Source organism: Artemia franciscana, chromosome 1 (genome assembly GCF_032884065.1).
Source record: "Artemia franciscana chromosome 1, ASM3288406v1, whole genome shotgun sequence".
Lineage (NCBI taxonomy): Eukaryota > Metazoa > Arthropoda > Branchiopoda > Anostraca > Artemiidae > Artemia > Artemia franciscana.
In genome coordinates, this window is record NC_088863.1 from 28,077,499 (window position 1) to 28,095,104 (window position 17,606).

At 37.0% G+C, this 17,606-nt stretch overlaps 1 protein-coding gene across 1 annotated transcript in view; it reads right to left on the reverse strand.

The window, feature by feature from the left end:
- Nucleotides 1-17,606, reverse strand: part of LOC136027934 (puromycin-sensitive aminopeptidase-like) — a 102,599-nt gene that overhangs the window by 66,498 nt on the left and 18,495 nt on the right. The window contains exon 3 of the mRNA XM_065705402.1: nucleotides 9,373-9,520. Within this exon, the coding sequence (XP_065561474.1) occupies nucleotides 9,373-9,520 (148 nt within the window). The remainder of the gene's footprint in view (nucleotides 1-9,372; nucleotides 9,521-17,606) is intronic.

Consider the following 17,606-nt stretch of genomic DNA (forward strand, 5'->3'; position numbering starts at 1 on the left):
GCTATTGTACAAACCATTCCTGCTCTCTCATGTAATATTCGCCGCCCCCCAGCACCAGACAAGGATATCCCTGTAGCAAAACCTGTTGGTGTTGAGGCAAAAATACGTAAACTAAAGAGAACTTCAATATGCCCCCTTGGCTTAAAAAGACAATCCTTGTACTTATTAATGAACAACAATTCAGAAACATGAAAGCTTTATCAACGACACATTACCTGGTCAGTTCCTAGATACTGTATATAAATTACTTGACGAGCCAGATACCTGGCTCAATCTCCTTTTAATTGACCTCCAAAAGGCTTTTGATCTATTAATCATAATGTTTTAGTTGAAAAATTACTGAATGCATGTAATGTCCCCCCTTTTCTAGTCAACATTATTGCATCTTTTCAGTCAAATAGGAGTCAAGTTGTTAAGTATAAAATGTTTATTCTGACTCACTTCCTATTTCTTACGGAGTTCTGCAGGTACGCTTTTGGGTCCTTTAATATTTTTGGTAATGATCAACAATCTTGCAAATGAATCAGCAAATCGATGGAAGTTTGTGGATGACATGTCATTGCTCGAAAAGTGCAGAAGAAATATTAACAGCAGTGCAATAGAAATTCTCGAAGAAGTTGCAAGTGAAGCAGCCCAGTCAATAATGAAAGTAAACTCCCATAAATCTCATATTACGACCTTTAATTTTCTTAAATCAAAACCATCATTTATAACCCCGATACCTAATGAAATAATTACAACAAAAATTAAACTTTTAGGGGTCACTTTGACTAGCGATTTGAAATGGGAGGCCAATATTTGCTCTATTGTTAAACAGGCTAGTAAATCTCTGTCTCTCCTTAAGCTATTTGCTAAATTTTTGTACCCAAAAGCACATGTCCTCCGACTTTTTATATCTTTTATCCGTCCACAGCTTGGGTATGCTTGTTCGGTGTGGCATTTTGGTCTTACGGTGGATCAGTCCGATAGACTAGAAATTTTCTAGAAGAGAGCCCTAACAATTATTTACGGTCAGGGCAAAGTGCCTTACATTTTCCTCCTTAAGGAATTCCGCCTCCCTAACTTGGCAGCCCGACAGGATACTCCTTGTACCAATTTCGGAAATAATCTGCGTTGTAACCCACGCTTCCAATGTATACTCCCAGCCGCTTATTGCCCTCCAAAGCCCCGTTTACTCATATCAAAAGCACAAAAAATCTCAGTTTTAATCCTAACCCTCAGCAAGAACTGAGCGCTACGGAAAGAGCTTTGTACCAGCATTTGTTGAAGTCATAACTAAATAAAATTTGTAATGCATCACATTAATGTGCCATCTATATTGTTAATGAGTTAGTTTTGTTGGTTCATTTTTATCTAACAGGCCAGTTGGATTCATTGGTGTATGTTTTTTATAATGTACTTATGTTTTTACTCGTGTCCCCATTTTTTTTTTCATTTTATTCATTGTATTTGACAGGCCAGTTTGATTGACAGGTCATCCCTGGTAGGCAATGGTTTAATATTTCACTGGTGTGCTTATGTTTTTTTTTTTTTTTTTTTTTTTTTTTTGTATACAATATAGGCTAGCTGACTGAAGGCAACAAGTTCGGCAGTTTTATGTTGTGAGAGTTTGCTTGATAATAAAGTACTTTTATTCTATCCAGTTAACACTACAGCACACATAACCTTCCACTTTAGAAGTAACACAAGTTTAGAGTTTTCTTGCATGATAGATGGATAGATAGATAGATACATATTTATTTACAACAAGACTTAAACCATTTAAACAAACAGTGCAAATGCCTAATGGCATGCTTAAGCACGTGGTATATCACCAAAAAAAATAAAAATATAAACACAAACAAAAGAAAAAACCATCATTACTTCGGCTTAAACTAATTTGCACTTCTTTTGGAAATCAAACTTCAACACTTACAAAGGAAAATATTATGGGGACTAGCAACATGATTTCTTAATAACTTCAGAACTTTATTTCTATCATTACAATTTCTCACAGCTATTGGGATTAAATTTCAAACTTTTGAACCAATATGACGCAAACTAAATCCCGATCGCACCGTTGGCCTAATTTCAAAAGATTAATCAGAACTATGAGATGTTGGGTAATTGTGGAATTGTGAATTTGTCGGGAATAATCTTGGGAAATTTAGTGAAAGTTGTCCAAAAACATAATTGTGGCAAATATTAGAAATGGCAATAAAATGATGTTGATGAAGAGAAGAAACCAGAAGATCCATAAAGATGGCTAACTGAGAATCTATTATTAACATTAAACATTAATCTAAGGGCTTTATTTTGTAGAGTTTGAAGAGGTTTAAAGGTTGAAGGAAAAGTAGATGCCCAAACAGAAACACATTAAAGAAAATATGGATTAACAAAAGAAAAATATATTGTCTTTAAAATATTCCTTGGAAAAAAATGGCATAAACGAGACAGAATGCCGATATTTCGCGAAATTTTTAGAGACATTGTTTTCACGTGTTCACGGAAAGACAGATTTTCATCCAAAATAATTCCAAGATATTTAAATTTATCAACACGTTGTAGGACCCTATCATTTAGATAAAGAGAAAACTGTTCTGTCTTCTGAGAACCAGATCGAGAAAACAGCATATATTGACACTTCTTCTCATTTAATGAAAGTAAATTTCTGGCATACCAATCCCCTGCAGATAAAAGTGTGATATTAGGATTCCGAAAGAGTATGGATAAATCAGCATGAGATGCAAAAATAACAACATCATCTGCAAACATTACAATTTTACAAAGTAGTAATATCTCAGGCAAATCATTTATATATAGAAGGAGTAAGGTCGGTCCAAGGACAGACCCTTGAGGGACCCCACAACTTGTCAAAAAACTTTCCGGACGGATACCATGAATTCTATCATGACATTCAAGTTTTCTATCCGTAAGATAAGTTTTAAAAAAATTTAAAGAATTTGAAGCAAAACCATATTTTTGGAGTTTCATTAACAACAGACGATGGTTGACTGTGTCAAAGGCCTTGGCGACATCAAGAAATACCGCCAACGCATACTGATCACTGTCAGTTGCATCATTTATCTCAAGCAGAACATGATGAATTGCCAACTCCGTTGATTTTCCTTTAATGAAAACAAACTGAGAAGGATGAAAAATATTTTTACCAATTAAATAATTATGGAGCTAATATAAAAGTGATATACCTCTATAATTTGAAGGATCACTAGTAATTCTGCCTTTAAGTAGTGCAATAACATTAGCTTTCTTCAACAAATCGGGAAAAACTCCATGTACAAATGACAAATTATATATGTGTGAAAGTAATGGGGCAACATCAAAAGCTACCTGCTTTACTGTTCGAGTAGAAAAACCAAATTCATCAGACGAAGAACTATTTTTAAGCTTCATGATAATTTTTTTCACATGTTGGGGCGTCGTTTCGGAAAAACCAAAAGGGCAGTTTGATGATCATTATCAAAAGAAATGGTAGGGATACTTAACAATGGAGAAAAAAAAATCCGATGTAAGCTTTTTTCCTACTGAACTAAAATAGTCTCCCAATATATTCAAATTTTCTTTACGGTCAGTTACCTTCCTTCCATCAACTTCTAGGCAATCAACACTAGATTTAGATTTATGGCTAGGTCGAATTCTCTCATTAATCAATCGCCAAATTTTTTTCATATCTGACTTATACTGAATAAACTTATCTTTATAATATGTTCTCTTTGTATATCTAACAATCGAATTTAACTTATTTCTATATGCTCTATATTCTTCAAAAGAGGCATCACTTGGAATTTTTAAAAATTTTTATTTCTTGTTTTTAATTGAAATCAAAATTCCTTCGGTAATCCAAGGATCAAATTTTTTTGAATATTTCCCATGTATAAACTTAGTTGTAGTAGCCTCCTTTCTGAGCCGTATCATATCAGAAATAAATTTAGAAAATGCAACATTAACATCATTTGAACCATAAACTAGACTCCAATCGTTACTATTAATTAGTTCACGTAGGAGCTTAAAATCAATCCACTCAAATCGTTTATGTGAAGTATCATCTCTAGCATCCCAAGAACGAGCATAAACTCTCCCTAAATCAAGAGGAACACTCACCGGGAAATGGTCTGACATATCAGATAAAATTACAGAGGCTTTCAGTGCTTTAACTGAATTAACAGAAAAAAATATGCTATCAATCAGTGTAGCTGTAGTATTTGTAACCCTAGTTGGGAGAGAAACGCTGGGAAGAAAACCAGCACAAAGCATAATGTTCAAAAATTCCTTATGAGTACGCAGATCTAAATTCAGCAAATCAAAATTAAAGTCCCCTGATACAATAAGTGGTTTCTTTGACTCACTGAGTTTTAAAAGAACCGACTCAAAAACCTCAAAAAAACTTTTTGGGTTACTCGATGGAGGTCTATATACTGAACCAAATATAAACGAATCACCACTCCTGGGATTAATTTCCACAAATAGCGTTTCACATAAACCCTCTTCCCAAATTGATATATCCTTTATTACACTAAAAGACCAATCCTGGCGAATACAGATCACCTGTCCACCTCGTGCATTCAATTTCCTACTGCGAGATACACTTTTCATCATAGGAACCTCGAGCATAGACATAGGTGAAGAACTAGACAAAAACGTTTCACATATGGCCACAATATCTTTTGGACTAGATGATAGCAAAAACTTGAGTTCATTATACGCATTTTGTAAACCCTGAGCATTGACATGAAGCACTGTGACCGGGAATTTACATCTGTCGGGCTCACACTCTAAAGTGCCTTCTGAAGAAAAATCAAAGTCGGGTAAATTTTTAGCATAAGGCACATCTTTATCACCACCAATAGACGTATTCAGAATCGCATCTATTTTTAAACGGGAATCCAAAAAAGTCTGGAAGCGGTTCATACTACACAGTCACAAGGAAAACAAGAAACCACCGTTTATTTATGCTATCGACGGCTCATTAGCCAAATCATGGGTTTCAACTACATCACTAGTCGATTTACACTGAATATTTTGCGAGCCGCTTTTCACATAAATAACTCCTCTCATGGTCCACACGTTCTTCTTGTCGAATTTGTTGCGCGCTAGTTTGAAAACTTCCTGCCTTTCTTTTGTGAGGGCCTCGTTGACAAAAATAAGCGAACCTTTGAGCTTTTTTCGATTACGCAAGATTTCGACAGATGTCACTTCAGACACAAAGGAAAGCTCAATTGGCACCTGAGACAGGTCAAAAGACCCTAAACGCCTTACAGTCTTGAGCATAGTATTATTAAGATGGAGTCCCATATGTGCATTCAGACGATCTAAGACTTTTTCGCATAGAGTAGGTAGGTCCCGAGCGGTCGTTTCAATTCCAGAAACAATGATCTTGTTAAGAAGAAAAGTCTGGCTAAGATCATCAAGTTTAGTTTCTAAGTTTTGAATTTTAGCACCATTTTGGGAGATTTTGCACTTCAAATCATGAAGTGCCAATCAAGTGCATGAAGTGATTGGAAGTCAACTTGCGGTTACTTGCTCTGCATCTCGAACATAAGGCTGGCTTCGTACAGTTCCCAGCGACATGGACAGTAACCTGGCCGTTAAAGAAATGGCGAGGGAAAAAATAAAGTTTTGCACAGGAAGGTGCTCGTATTTAACTTTGATTGAATCATTCAGGAATCTGTCAAGCTTATTCCGAGATTGGAAGTTAGCTTTAGATTTTGCACAATGCGGTATTTTAGTGCAACTTGGAATAAGTTCTTTAAGTTTAGAGTCATCCAGATCGTCAGGAACTTTCTTAAAAACTGCAACAAAGACAGGTTCTTTAACTGATGCCTCAGGTGAGAGTTCAGATCACTTAGCTTTTTCAATGGTTTTGCTAGCATACGTTGAATAGACTCGACAAGTTCCCATTCCCCTTTGCTTGAGCAGACCTCGTTTATTCCTCCGTCAGCACTGGAACACAAATTATCGACAAAGGTTTTTCTCTGTGATGGACTTTCCAAATCCTTGGGAGGGCTCTTGAGAACCACCACATAAGAGACTCTTGAGACAAAATTTGACTTATTTAACTGTTCACACGGACGGTTCAGCTTGAGGCTATTTAGGCCTCAAGATGCACTTTGTTCATTTGTTTTTCTTTTTTTTTTGCCAGGTTATATAATAGTTAACAGAAAAACATCGTTTAATGTTGTTGTGTAATAAACAAGAGCTAGGAGCTCATATGGCACTTGTGACGAGGCAAGAAGAGCTAAGAGCCAAGAGATCATATGGTATGAGCTCTAACAAAATTCTATGAATCAATAGATTGATTCAAAAGGAAAATAAGAGGCTTAATGCCGGTCAGGGTATAAAATAAGAGCTCTGAGTCAAGATGTCCTTCTAAATATCAAAATTCATTAAGATCCGATGACCCACTCGTATGTTATAAATACCTAATTTTTTCTAATTTTTCCTCTCCCTTTAGCCCCCTAGATGGTCGAATCTGTGAAACCCCCCAATGTCAAAAGATCTGGTCGGGATTTAAAATAAGAGCTCCGAGACATGAATTCCTTCTAAATATAAAACTTCATTAAGATCCGATCACCTATTCGTAAAATAAAAATACCTCCAATTTTCACGTTTTCAAATAATTCAGGTTTCCCCCTAAAACTCGCCCCAATGTCAGAGGATCTGGTCGGAATTTAAAATTAGAGCTTTAAAGCGCAAGATCCTTCTAAATATCAAATTTCATTAAGATCTGGTCACCCTTTCGTAAATTACAAATACCTCAATTTTCAAAATTACCACCCCCCCCCCAACTCCACCAAAGAGACCAGATCCGGTCCGATTATGTCAGTCATGTGTCTTAGACAGGTTTTTATTCTTCCCATCCACTTTCATCCTGATCTCACCGCTTTAAGTATTTTCTAATATTTCCGGTTCCCCTCAACTGCCCCCCCCCCATTACGCTGAATCTGGTTGAAATTTAAAATCAGAGATCTGAGTCACGAGGTCCTTCTAAATATGAAGTTTCATGAAGATCCGATCACTCCTTCGTAAGTTAAAAATACGTCATTTTTTCTAATTTTTCAGAATTAACTCCCCCCCCCCAAATAGACCAGATCCGTTACAACTATGTAAATCACTTATCTAAGACTTCTGTTTATTTTTCCCACTAAGTTTCATCCCGATCCCTCCAATCTAAGCGTTTTCCAAGATTTTAGGTTCCCCCACCCCAAACTCCCCCCAATGTCACCAGATCCAGTCTGGACTTAAAATAAGAGCTTTGAGACACGATATCCTTCTAAATATCAAATTTCATTGAGATCCGATCACCCGTTCGTAAGTAAAAATTACCTAGTTTTTCTAATTTTTCAGAATTACCCCCCCCCCCTAACTACCCCAAAAAGAGCGGATCTGTTCCGGTTATGTCAATCATGTATCTAGGACTAGTGCTTATTTTTTCCCACCAAGTTTCATCCCGATCCCTCCACTCTAAGTGTTTTTAAAGTTTTAGGTCTCCCCCTCCCAACTCCCCCCCCCCATATCACTAGATCCGGTCAGGATTTGAAATAAGAGCTCTGAGACACTATACCCGTCTAAATATCAAATTTCATTGAGATCCGATCACCCGTTCGTAAGTAAAAAATACCTAGTTTTTTCTAATTTTTCAGAATTAACCCCAACCCCAACAATCCCAAAGAGAGCGGATCCGTTCCAGTTATGTCCATCATGTATCTAGGACTTGTGCTTATTTTTCTCACCAAGTTTCATCCCGATCCCTCCACTCTAAGTGTTTTCCAAGTTTTAGGTTTCCCCCTCCCAACTCTCCCCCCCCCAATGTCACCAGATCTGTTCGGGATTTAAAATAAGAGCTCTGAGACACGATATCCTTCTAAATATCAAATTTCTTTGAGATCCGATCACCTGTTCGTAAGTTAAAAATGCCCCTTTTTTCTAATTTTTCAGAATCAACCCCTTCCCCCCACTACCCCAAAGAGAGCGGATCCGTTTCGGTTATGTCAATCATGTATCTAGGACTCGTGCTTATTTTTCCCACCAAGTTTCATCCTGATCCCTCCACTCTAAGTGTTTTCCAAGATTTTAGGTTTCCCCCTCCCAATCCCCCCCCCCCAATGTCACCAGATCCGGTCGGAATTTAAGATGAGAGCTCTGAGACACGATATCCTTCTAAATATCAAATTTCATTTAGATTCGATTACCCGTTCGTAAGTTAAAAAAACCTCATTTTTTCTAATTTTTCAGAATTAACCCCCCCGCCCCGAACTACCCCAAAGAGAGCGGATCCGTTCCGGTTATGTCAATCATGTATCTAGGACTTGTGCTTATTTTTCCCACCAAGTTTCATCCCGATCCCTCCACTCTAAGTGTTTTCCAAGTTTTAGGTTTCCCCCTCCCAACTCCCCCCCCCAATGTCACCAGATCCGGTCGGGATTTAAAATAAGAGCTCTGAGACATAATATCCTTCTAAATATTAAATTTCATTGAGATTCGATCACCCGTTCGTAAGTTAAAAATACCTCATTTTTTCTAATTTTTCAGAATTAACCCCCCCCCCCTCAACTACCCAAAGAGAGTGGATCCATTCCGGTTATGTTAATCATGTATCTAGGACTTGTGCTTATTTTTCCCACCAAGTTTCATCCCGATCCCTCCACTCTAAGTGTTTTCCAAGATTTTAGGTTTCCCCCTCCCAACTCCCCCCCCCCCAATGTCACCAGATCCGGTCGGGACTTAAAATAACAGCTCTAACACACGATATCCTTTTAAATATCAAATTTCATTGAGATCTGATCAACCGTTCGTAAGTTAAAAATACTTGAATTTTTCAATTCTTTCCGAATTAACGGGCCCCTACTCCCCCCCCCCCCCAGATGGTCAAATCGGGAAAACAACTATTTCCAATTCAATCTGCTCCGGTTCCTGATATGCCTGTCAAATGTCATCGTCCTATCTTACCTGGAAGTGCCTAAAGTAGCAAAACCGGGTCCGATAGACCGACAGAATTTGCGATTGTTATGTCACTTGGTTAATACCAAGTGCCATAACAACGTTTCAAATGAAAGAACAAATAAACAGTTTTAGATAAGAGCTTCTTTTACAAGCCATATAAGGCAAACGTAACCAAACCTAAGGCAAGCACAAAAAGTGAAGTCGAAAAACCCGGAGCCAAATATATTTTTTGTTCTTTTTAAATAAGATCAATTTACTTTTCCTATTCAAATTACTCAAGATGGCGACTACCTATCTGTAAAACACAATTAACTAATTTTGGGCAAAGTCGTCATAACAATTAAACAAAAAATAAAAGTTATATGATTATAGAAAACTATAACCGTTTTCAATTTAAATTAAAAAATGATATTTTATTAGGTAAGAGCTTACCATGTTGTTGAGGGCCACTTTATCTTTTGGAACAACCAAAACAAACTGGAATGTGGCTTTGAAATTGGGTTCATCCCAGCAGGGGAAACAACGTCTAGCGCCAGTTGGCTCAAACTGAGTACAAGCTGCATGTCTGACCTCTCCTTCACTGAAATATCACACATACACTATTACTCATATAAAGGCGCCAAGATTATGGAGATATTTATTCACTTTGTTGGATTGATATCACTAAAGTATCTACTAGCATATGGGGTCTTAAAATCTGTATAGGTGCACATACATTTGACTTTCAGGAAGGAAAGGAGTTACAAAATACAAATAGTTAAAATTTAGGCAACTAATCTGGAAAATAAATACAAGGTTAAGATTAGATTAAGAAACAGTTAATATCCCAGTCATGATGCCCTAGAAGTTTCTGCTTGGTCCGTTGGAGCTGGTTACAAAACTGGATACTGCATTTCCTAATGTTCTTGATTGGCCGTCATCAAATTTTATTGTTTCGAATTTATAGAAAACTAATTTCATAATTCAAGGCAGAATGTCAATGTTTGCCCTCAAATACCCAAGTTACTTCATCAAAATATATATCATCAATATCTCGGGTGGAAATGATTAAATACCTTGGACTTGTAACTGACAAAAGCTTATCTTTCAAAACACTTATTCGAAAATTACGCTGAAAGATTTCAAGGTGTGTTGGTTTAATGCAAAGGTTGAAAAATTATTTGCCCTACTCTGCTTTACGAAGCATTTATTTTGGTCTGATTCAGTCTAATATTGATTATTGTTCTCTAGCATACTTATCTACATTTAAAAGCAATATTAAACCAATATAGATTTTACAAAATATAGCCCTAAGAATCCTGAAACTTTTTATTCCATCACCAATTGTACATCCGAATAAGTGTTCAATAGTATCTTTATGTACTTATCTAGATTTACTTCCAGTTTCTCAAAAATTTACTTTTGGAGCAATTCTTTTCAAATTTAATTATGACAATAAAAAATTACCGCATCAATCAAAGTTTGTTCTCCCAATCACAAGATTTACATAATTATACCACTCGACAAAAAAAGAGAATCTACATTGACAAGTATAGTACTGAGAGATCTAAATTTGCTCCGTTTGTGTCGATAGCCCGGTGCTGAGATTCTCACAAGGATCTTATTAATAAATTTGCTTCAACCCAATTAATAAAAAGAAATCTTAAATTTCATTTAGTTTAAAATTATCTTTAATTTAGCGTCTATTTAACAAGATAAAACTATTTGTGTGCTTTGTTGCTTAGGTTGAATGAGGGCCTCTCGGCTGTCTTCTAACATTAATTTATATTTAACTAGCTAGTTATATTTAACCTAGTTGGTGGGGCGCTTCGCGCCCCCCCCCCAAGCCCCCCCGCGCGCGTAAGTCGTTACGCGCCATATTAGTTACGCGCCATTGTAGTTGTGTCCCTGTGTCCCACCTGTGAATATAGATAGATTTATATATGTGTTTCAAACTACGTAAAAATTGCGAATATACAACATTTTTGGCTTTCCCACTACTGGGAGCTTTCCGTTTCCAATTGCCAGCAATTGATCTGAAAATGTTTGACCAGAGTCATCGTTTTGCAATCGGACACGCATATTTGTAGTTAATTTTAATATTTTTACGTGTGCCCATAAATTAGAATTTTTCAGGCAAGCATTCATTTCGTCTGCAGGAGTTAAACTACGTAAAAATTGCGAATATACAACATTCTTGGCTTTCCCATTGTCTGTGCATATACAAAGCCGTATGTACTAATAATGACGTCATATGCAAACGCTCTTTTTACAAACAAACAAACATGCATACACACAACTCGTTTTTATATAGATAGATAGATAGGTAGATACAATACAAATTAACTGCGTAAAACTTGCGAATATACAACATTTTTCGCTGTCCAATTGTCGCTGCATATAAATAGATAGTCAGGTTTACCGACCCTCGAACATGCAACGCACAATTGTCCATGGGAAAAACAATCAGTATTAAGATCTATACCACATTTTTCTAATGATTGACCTTGAGCTTTGTTAATGGTGATTGCAAATGCTAATCGAATTGGGAATTGCAATCTTTTAAATTGAAAAGGCAGATCCGTTGGAATCATGGGAATGCGAGGAATAAGAACAGCCTCACCCTCAAAAGGCCCTGTCAAGATTGTGGCCTCTATTAGGTTTTCCATTGTTTTTTTTTTTACGGCAAGTCGCGTGCCATTGCAAAGCTTTGGTGGGTTGATATTTCTTGAAAGTATTATTGGTACGCCTATTTTTAGTTGTAGCACGTGTGGTGGAAACCCTGAAAGATCTATGGAATTTAAAAATTCAGATGGACAATTAACCGCTTCATTTGGTTCCAAAACTGTGTCGACTGACTTGTAAAGGACTGCCTGGTCTCGAATCTTGGTCAAAACAATATTGTTGATTTCGTGGACGTCTATATTTTTGGGTGCGAGAATCGCTCTTTCACTTAGCCATTTATTATTTTTATAATTTTTTAGAATATTCGGAAATACTTTTTCAATCAATTAATTTTTGGACGTCACTAAATTACAGAAATCAGCAGGTAGTTGTATACGTCCTGAAATTGAGTCTATCGTATCATAAATGTCTTTTTGTTCCGACGTTAACTTGGAAATGTTATTTTGTACATACGACAATAGATCATTCGTACTGTAACTTTTTTCACGATCCAATTCTACACATGTCGAAACAGCAGCGATACGGTTAGGTGAAGGCATTCCCAAATCCTGAAGAGGTTTGTTTGCCATACGTACGCACAAATCTTCTATAATAACTAAAGTGTAGTTATAAATTTCTGATGTAAAATCAAAAGTCATATCTGACGTCTCTAACTGTTTTCGATGGAGTATATCTTCGGACATTTTTGACTTATATTTTTCCCATAACTCTGTAGGAGCTGATGGAGAGCAAGTTGTTAAAATGATGCCAAACAATGCACGGACTTAACTTGGGGTTGACGTTTCGCACTAATGGGGAATATGAAACAACCCACTGGTTATCTACTTCGATGGTGGTACCGTTGCCATTGTAGGTTCTTCAGTCATTTTACAATTAGAAATTTCTCTTTCAACGGTCTTCTTACAATTAAAAATTTGTCTTTGAACGATATTCTTAAATACCTGTGTCCTGGTCGTCATTTATATTCCCTGTGTCCCGGTCGTCATTTGTGTCCCGGTATCCCAGTCTGTAATTTCTCTTTGAGTGTCCCGGTCGTTATTTATATTCCCTCTGTCCCGGTCGTCATTTGTGTCCCGGTCTGTAATTTCTCTTTGAGTGTTTTTTCTTTTTAGTATTTTTTAGTTTTTTACATTTTTTCTTTTTTCAGTTTTCTTCTTTATTTTTCAGCTTCACTATGAAATACATATCGCCGAACCTTTGTTTTTTTAACTAAAATCTGGTAGGCATTGATGACCTTATCCGAGTCAAAATCCCAAACCCAATCATCATCGCTATCATTTTCAGTTTTGATATGTTTTGACTCTCGCTGTCCAGGTGGATCTTCATCTAACTGCGCGGTTTTGCGTTCTTTAGCCTCAAGCCTGTTTCCTTGCTGTTCTTTTGATTCCTCGGCTCGCTTTCTTTTCTGACTTTCTCTATCAGCAGCAAGTTTTTTGGCATAGACTCTTTGAGCATCTTCATCGGCTTTTGCCATTGTAAGTTCATCAGTCATTTTAAACTTAAACATTAATAGATTTCTACGTGAACATATATGTCTTAAATATCTTTAATGACGTCACCGTCATAGCAAAAATGACGACAACTAACGTCATGACGTCAGCTGACACAGAAACATGACGTCACCTGATCCACAGACAGACACACAGACAGACAACTTATTTTTTATATATATATAGATAATATAAATTGTGATCCTTTTTTATGAATCCTGGGCTAGCTTCTACTTTCATATTACTATTGTCCTATTGTATCGTTTTCGTCGTGTTTATCTTTTACTGTAGTATTATTTTTTATTTTATCTTTGAAAAGGCCTAGATTTTTGAGATTGTCTTACCATGGACCTATGTCAAATATGTATATATATATACATATATATATATATATATATATATATATATATATATATATATTATATATATATATTTATGCACATAAAAAGTTTTGATTTAGTTTTAAGTTTCCCCTCAGCACTTTTTCAAATTTTCACCTCAATATCCTCAGCCTTGATAATACTTGCTAAAGAAATGATAACATACTTGATAAATTGATAATAGTGATAGTAGTAGTAGTTGTTGTTGTAATAGTAATATGAATGGGACTTATAGTGTATATCAGCCTAATGGAACTAGACTGATATTATGAAATATAATCGCATTAATTCCGAGAGCTTTCGTTAATTTCTTTATTTTCTAATGTTATAATGATAAAAGAAAAATTGTTTAAAATATATATATTGCTTTCAGTGAAGTGCGACTGACACTCGCGCTATAATTAGGGTACAAGGGGGACACTTCCCAACCCTATCCATAGTGCGTTTTAATTTAGTTGAGCTTCTCCCTTAACACTTCCTGAAATTTTCATCTTAATATCCTTAGCGTTAGTGGTAGTTACTATAGAAATAGCAGATGGAATATTTGCAGTAGTAATAGTAGTAGCACTGGTAGTGGTATTGGTAGTAGCTCGCACATACTGACTTTTGGTCAAATGATCTTCCCCTTTAAGCACTCCCTAAAAGTTCCAACTTAATTTCTTAATCCAATTGGTTGTCCCCAACATATTGCTGATACACCCTTTTGAGAATCTGTATGCACATAGAAGGTTTTGATTTAGTTCAACTTTCCCCTCAACATTTCTTCGAATTTTCACTTCAATAGCCTCAGCCTTGGCATAACTCGCTACAGAAGCAGTAGTTATAGTGGCAGTAGTGGTAGTAGTAGCAGTAACTGTTGTAGTAGTAGTAGTAGTAGTAGTAGCGTGCAAATATTACCTTTTGGTCGATTGACCCTTTAAGCATTCTCTGAAAGTTCTAACTTCATACCCTAATCCATTCCTTAAATATACCCAATTGACAATCTACTTAGACAGAGTGTGTTTTAATTCAGTTCAAATTATTCTTCTACATTCTCCCAAATTTTTACCTTCATACTCTTAATCTTAGTAGCACTAGCATCATAGTAATAGTGATAGTAGTAGCATCAGTAGTATTCTATTAGTAGTAGTAGCAACAGTAGTAGCAGCAGTATTAAAAGCAGTAGCAGCATTTACATGATGCCTTGTTGCCATATGAACATCCCCTCATGATGTTTTGAAGGTTTCAACTTGACACAGTAAGCCATTCAAAATATAGTGCAGATACGCCCTTTTGACAATCAGTAGCCACATAGTGTATTTTGACTTAGCTCAATTTTCCCCACAACGTTTCCTCAAATTTTCACTTCAATACTCTCAGCCTTGGTAGTACTCGCTTCAAAAGCAATAGTTGTATGGGGTAGCAGCGGTGGTAGTCGTATTAGTAATGATTGCAGTAGTAGTAGTGGTAGTAGCAGAACGTGTAGGCTGCCTTTTGACCAGTTGAGCATCCTGCATGATGTCCTGAAAGGTTCATCTTGATACGGTAAGCCGTTCCAAGATATTGCTGATACACCCTTTTGACAATCTGTATGCACGTAGTGTGCTTTGATTTAGTTCAATTTTCCTCTCAATATTTCTTCAGATGTTCCTTTCAATTTCCTCAGCCTTGGTAGTACTTGCTACAGAAGCAGTAGTTTAAGTGGTAGTAGTGGTAGTAATAGTCGTAGCAGTAGCAGAAGCGGTAGATGTATTAGTACTAATAGCGTACAAACTGCCTTTTTGGCCAATTGATTACTTACACCATTCCTTAGTTACGCCCTTTTGACAACCCGCATGCATATAATGCATTTTTATGGCACTTGGTATTAACCAAGTGACATATAGCAATCGCCAATTCTGTCGGTCTGTCTGTCTGTCGGTTCCGGTTTTGCTACTTTAGGCACTTCCAGGTAAGCTAGGACGATGAAATTTGGCAGGCGTATCAGGGACGGGACCAGCTTAAATTAGAAATAGTCATTTTCCCAATTTGACCATCTGGGAGGAGTGGGGGGCCGGTTAATTCGGAAAAAATAGAAAAAATGAAGTATTTTTAACTTGTGAATGGGTGATGGGATCTTAATGAAATTTGATGTTTAGAATGATATTGTGTCTCAGAGCTCTTATTTTAAATCCCGACCGGATCTGATGACATTGGGGGGAGTTGGAGGGGGAAAACCTAAAATCTTGGAAAACACTTAGAGTGGAGGGATCGGGATGAAACTCGATGGGAAAAATAAGCACAAGTCCCAGATACATGATTGACATAATCGGAACGGATCCACTCTCTTTGGGATAGTTGGGGGGGGGGTAATTCTGAAAAATTAGAAAAAATTAAGTATTTTTAACTTACGAACGGGTGATGGGATCTCAATGAAATTTGATGTTTAGAAGGATATCGTGTCTTAGAGCTCTTATTTTAAGTTCCGAACGGATCTGGTGACATTGGGGGGGGAGTTGGGAGGGGGAAACCTAAAACTTGGAAAACACTTAGAGTGGAAGGATCGGGATGAAACTTGGTGGGAAATATAAACACAAGTGCTAGATACATGATTGAAATAAACGGAACAGATCCGCTCTCTTTGGGATAGTTGGGGGGGGGTTATTTCTGAAAAATTAGAAAAAATGAGGTATTTTTAACTTACGAACAGGTGATCGGATCTCAATGAAATTTGATATTTAGAAGGATATCGTGGCTCAGAGCTCTTATTTTAAACCCGACCAGATCTGGTGACGTTGGAGGGGGGGGGGGAATTTGGGAGGGGGAAACCTAAAACTTGAAAAACACTTAGAGTGGAGGGATCGGGATGAAACTTGGTGGAAAAAATAATCACGAGTCCTAGATACATGATTGACATAACCGGAACTGATCCACTCTCTTTGGGGTAGTTGGAGGAGGGGTTAATTCTGAAAAATTAGAAAAAATGAGGTATTTTTAACTTACGAACGGGTTATCGGATCTCAATAGAATTTGATATTTAGAAGGATATCGTGTCTCAAAGCTCTTATTTTAAATCCTGGCTGGATCTGGTGACGTTGGGGGAAGTTTGGGGTAGGTGAGCCTAAAATCATGGAAAACGCTTAGATTGGAGGGATCGGGATGAAACTTGGTGGGAAGAATAAGCAAAAGTCTTACATACGTGATTTACATAATTGGAACGGATCCGATCTATTGGGGGGGGGGGTAATTCTGAAAAATAAGAAAAATGACGTATTTTTAACTTACGAAGGAGTGATCGGATCTTCATGAAACTTCATATTTAGAAGGACCTCGTAACTCAGATCTCTTATTTTAAATCTCAACCGGATCAAGCGTAATGGGGGGGGACTCTTAGAAAATACTTAAAGCGGTGAGATCAGGATGAAACTGGATGGGAAGAATAAAAACCTGTCTAAGATGCGTGACTGACATAACCGGACCGGATCTGCTCTCTTTGGTGGAATTGGAGGGGGGGGTAATTTTGAAAATTGAGGTATCTGTAACTTACGAAAGGGTGACCAGATCTTAATGAAATTTGACATTTAGAAGGATCTTGTGCTTTAAAGTTCTTATTTTAAATTCCGACAAGATCCTGTGACGTTTGGGAGAGTTGGAGGGGGAAATCGGAATTCTTGGAAAACGTGAAAATAGGGTATTTCTATCTTACGAATAGATGATCGGATCTTAATGAAATTTGATTTTTAGAAAGAATTCATGTCTCAGAGCTCTTATTTCAAATCCCGACCAGATCGTTTGACATTGGGGGGAGTTGGAGGGGGAGATCTTGGAAAAACACTTGGAGTGTAGGAATCGGGATGAAGCTAGGTGGATAGAATAAACAAATGTCCTTGATACGTGATTGACAGAATCGTACTGGATTCGCTCTCTTTGGGGGAGTTGGGGGGAGGGGTTCAGTGATTTGGCGAGTTTGGTGCTTCTGGACGTGCTAGGACGATGGAAATTGATAGGCGTGTCCGGGAGCTGCACAATTTGACTTGATAAAGTCGTTTTCTCAGATTCGACCATCTGGGGGGCTAAAGGGAGAGGAAAAATTAGAAAAAATTAGGCATTTATAACTTACGAGTGGGTAATCGGATCTTATTGAATTTTGATATTTAGAAGGACATCGTGACTC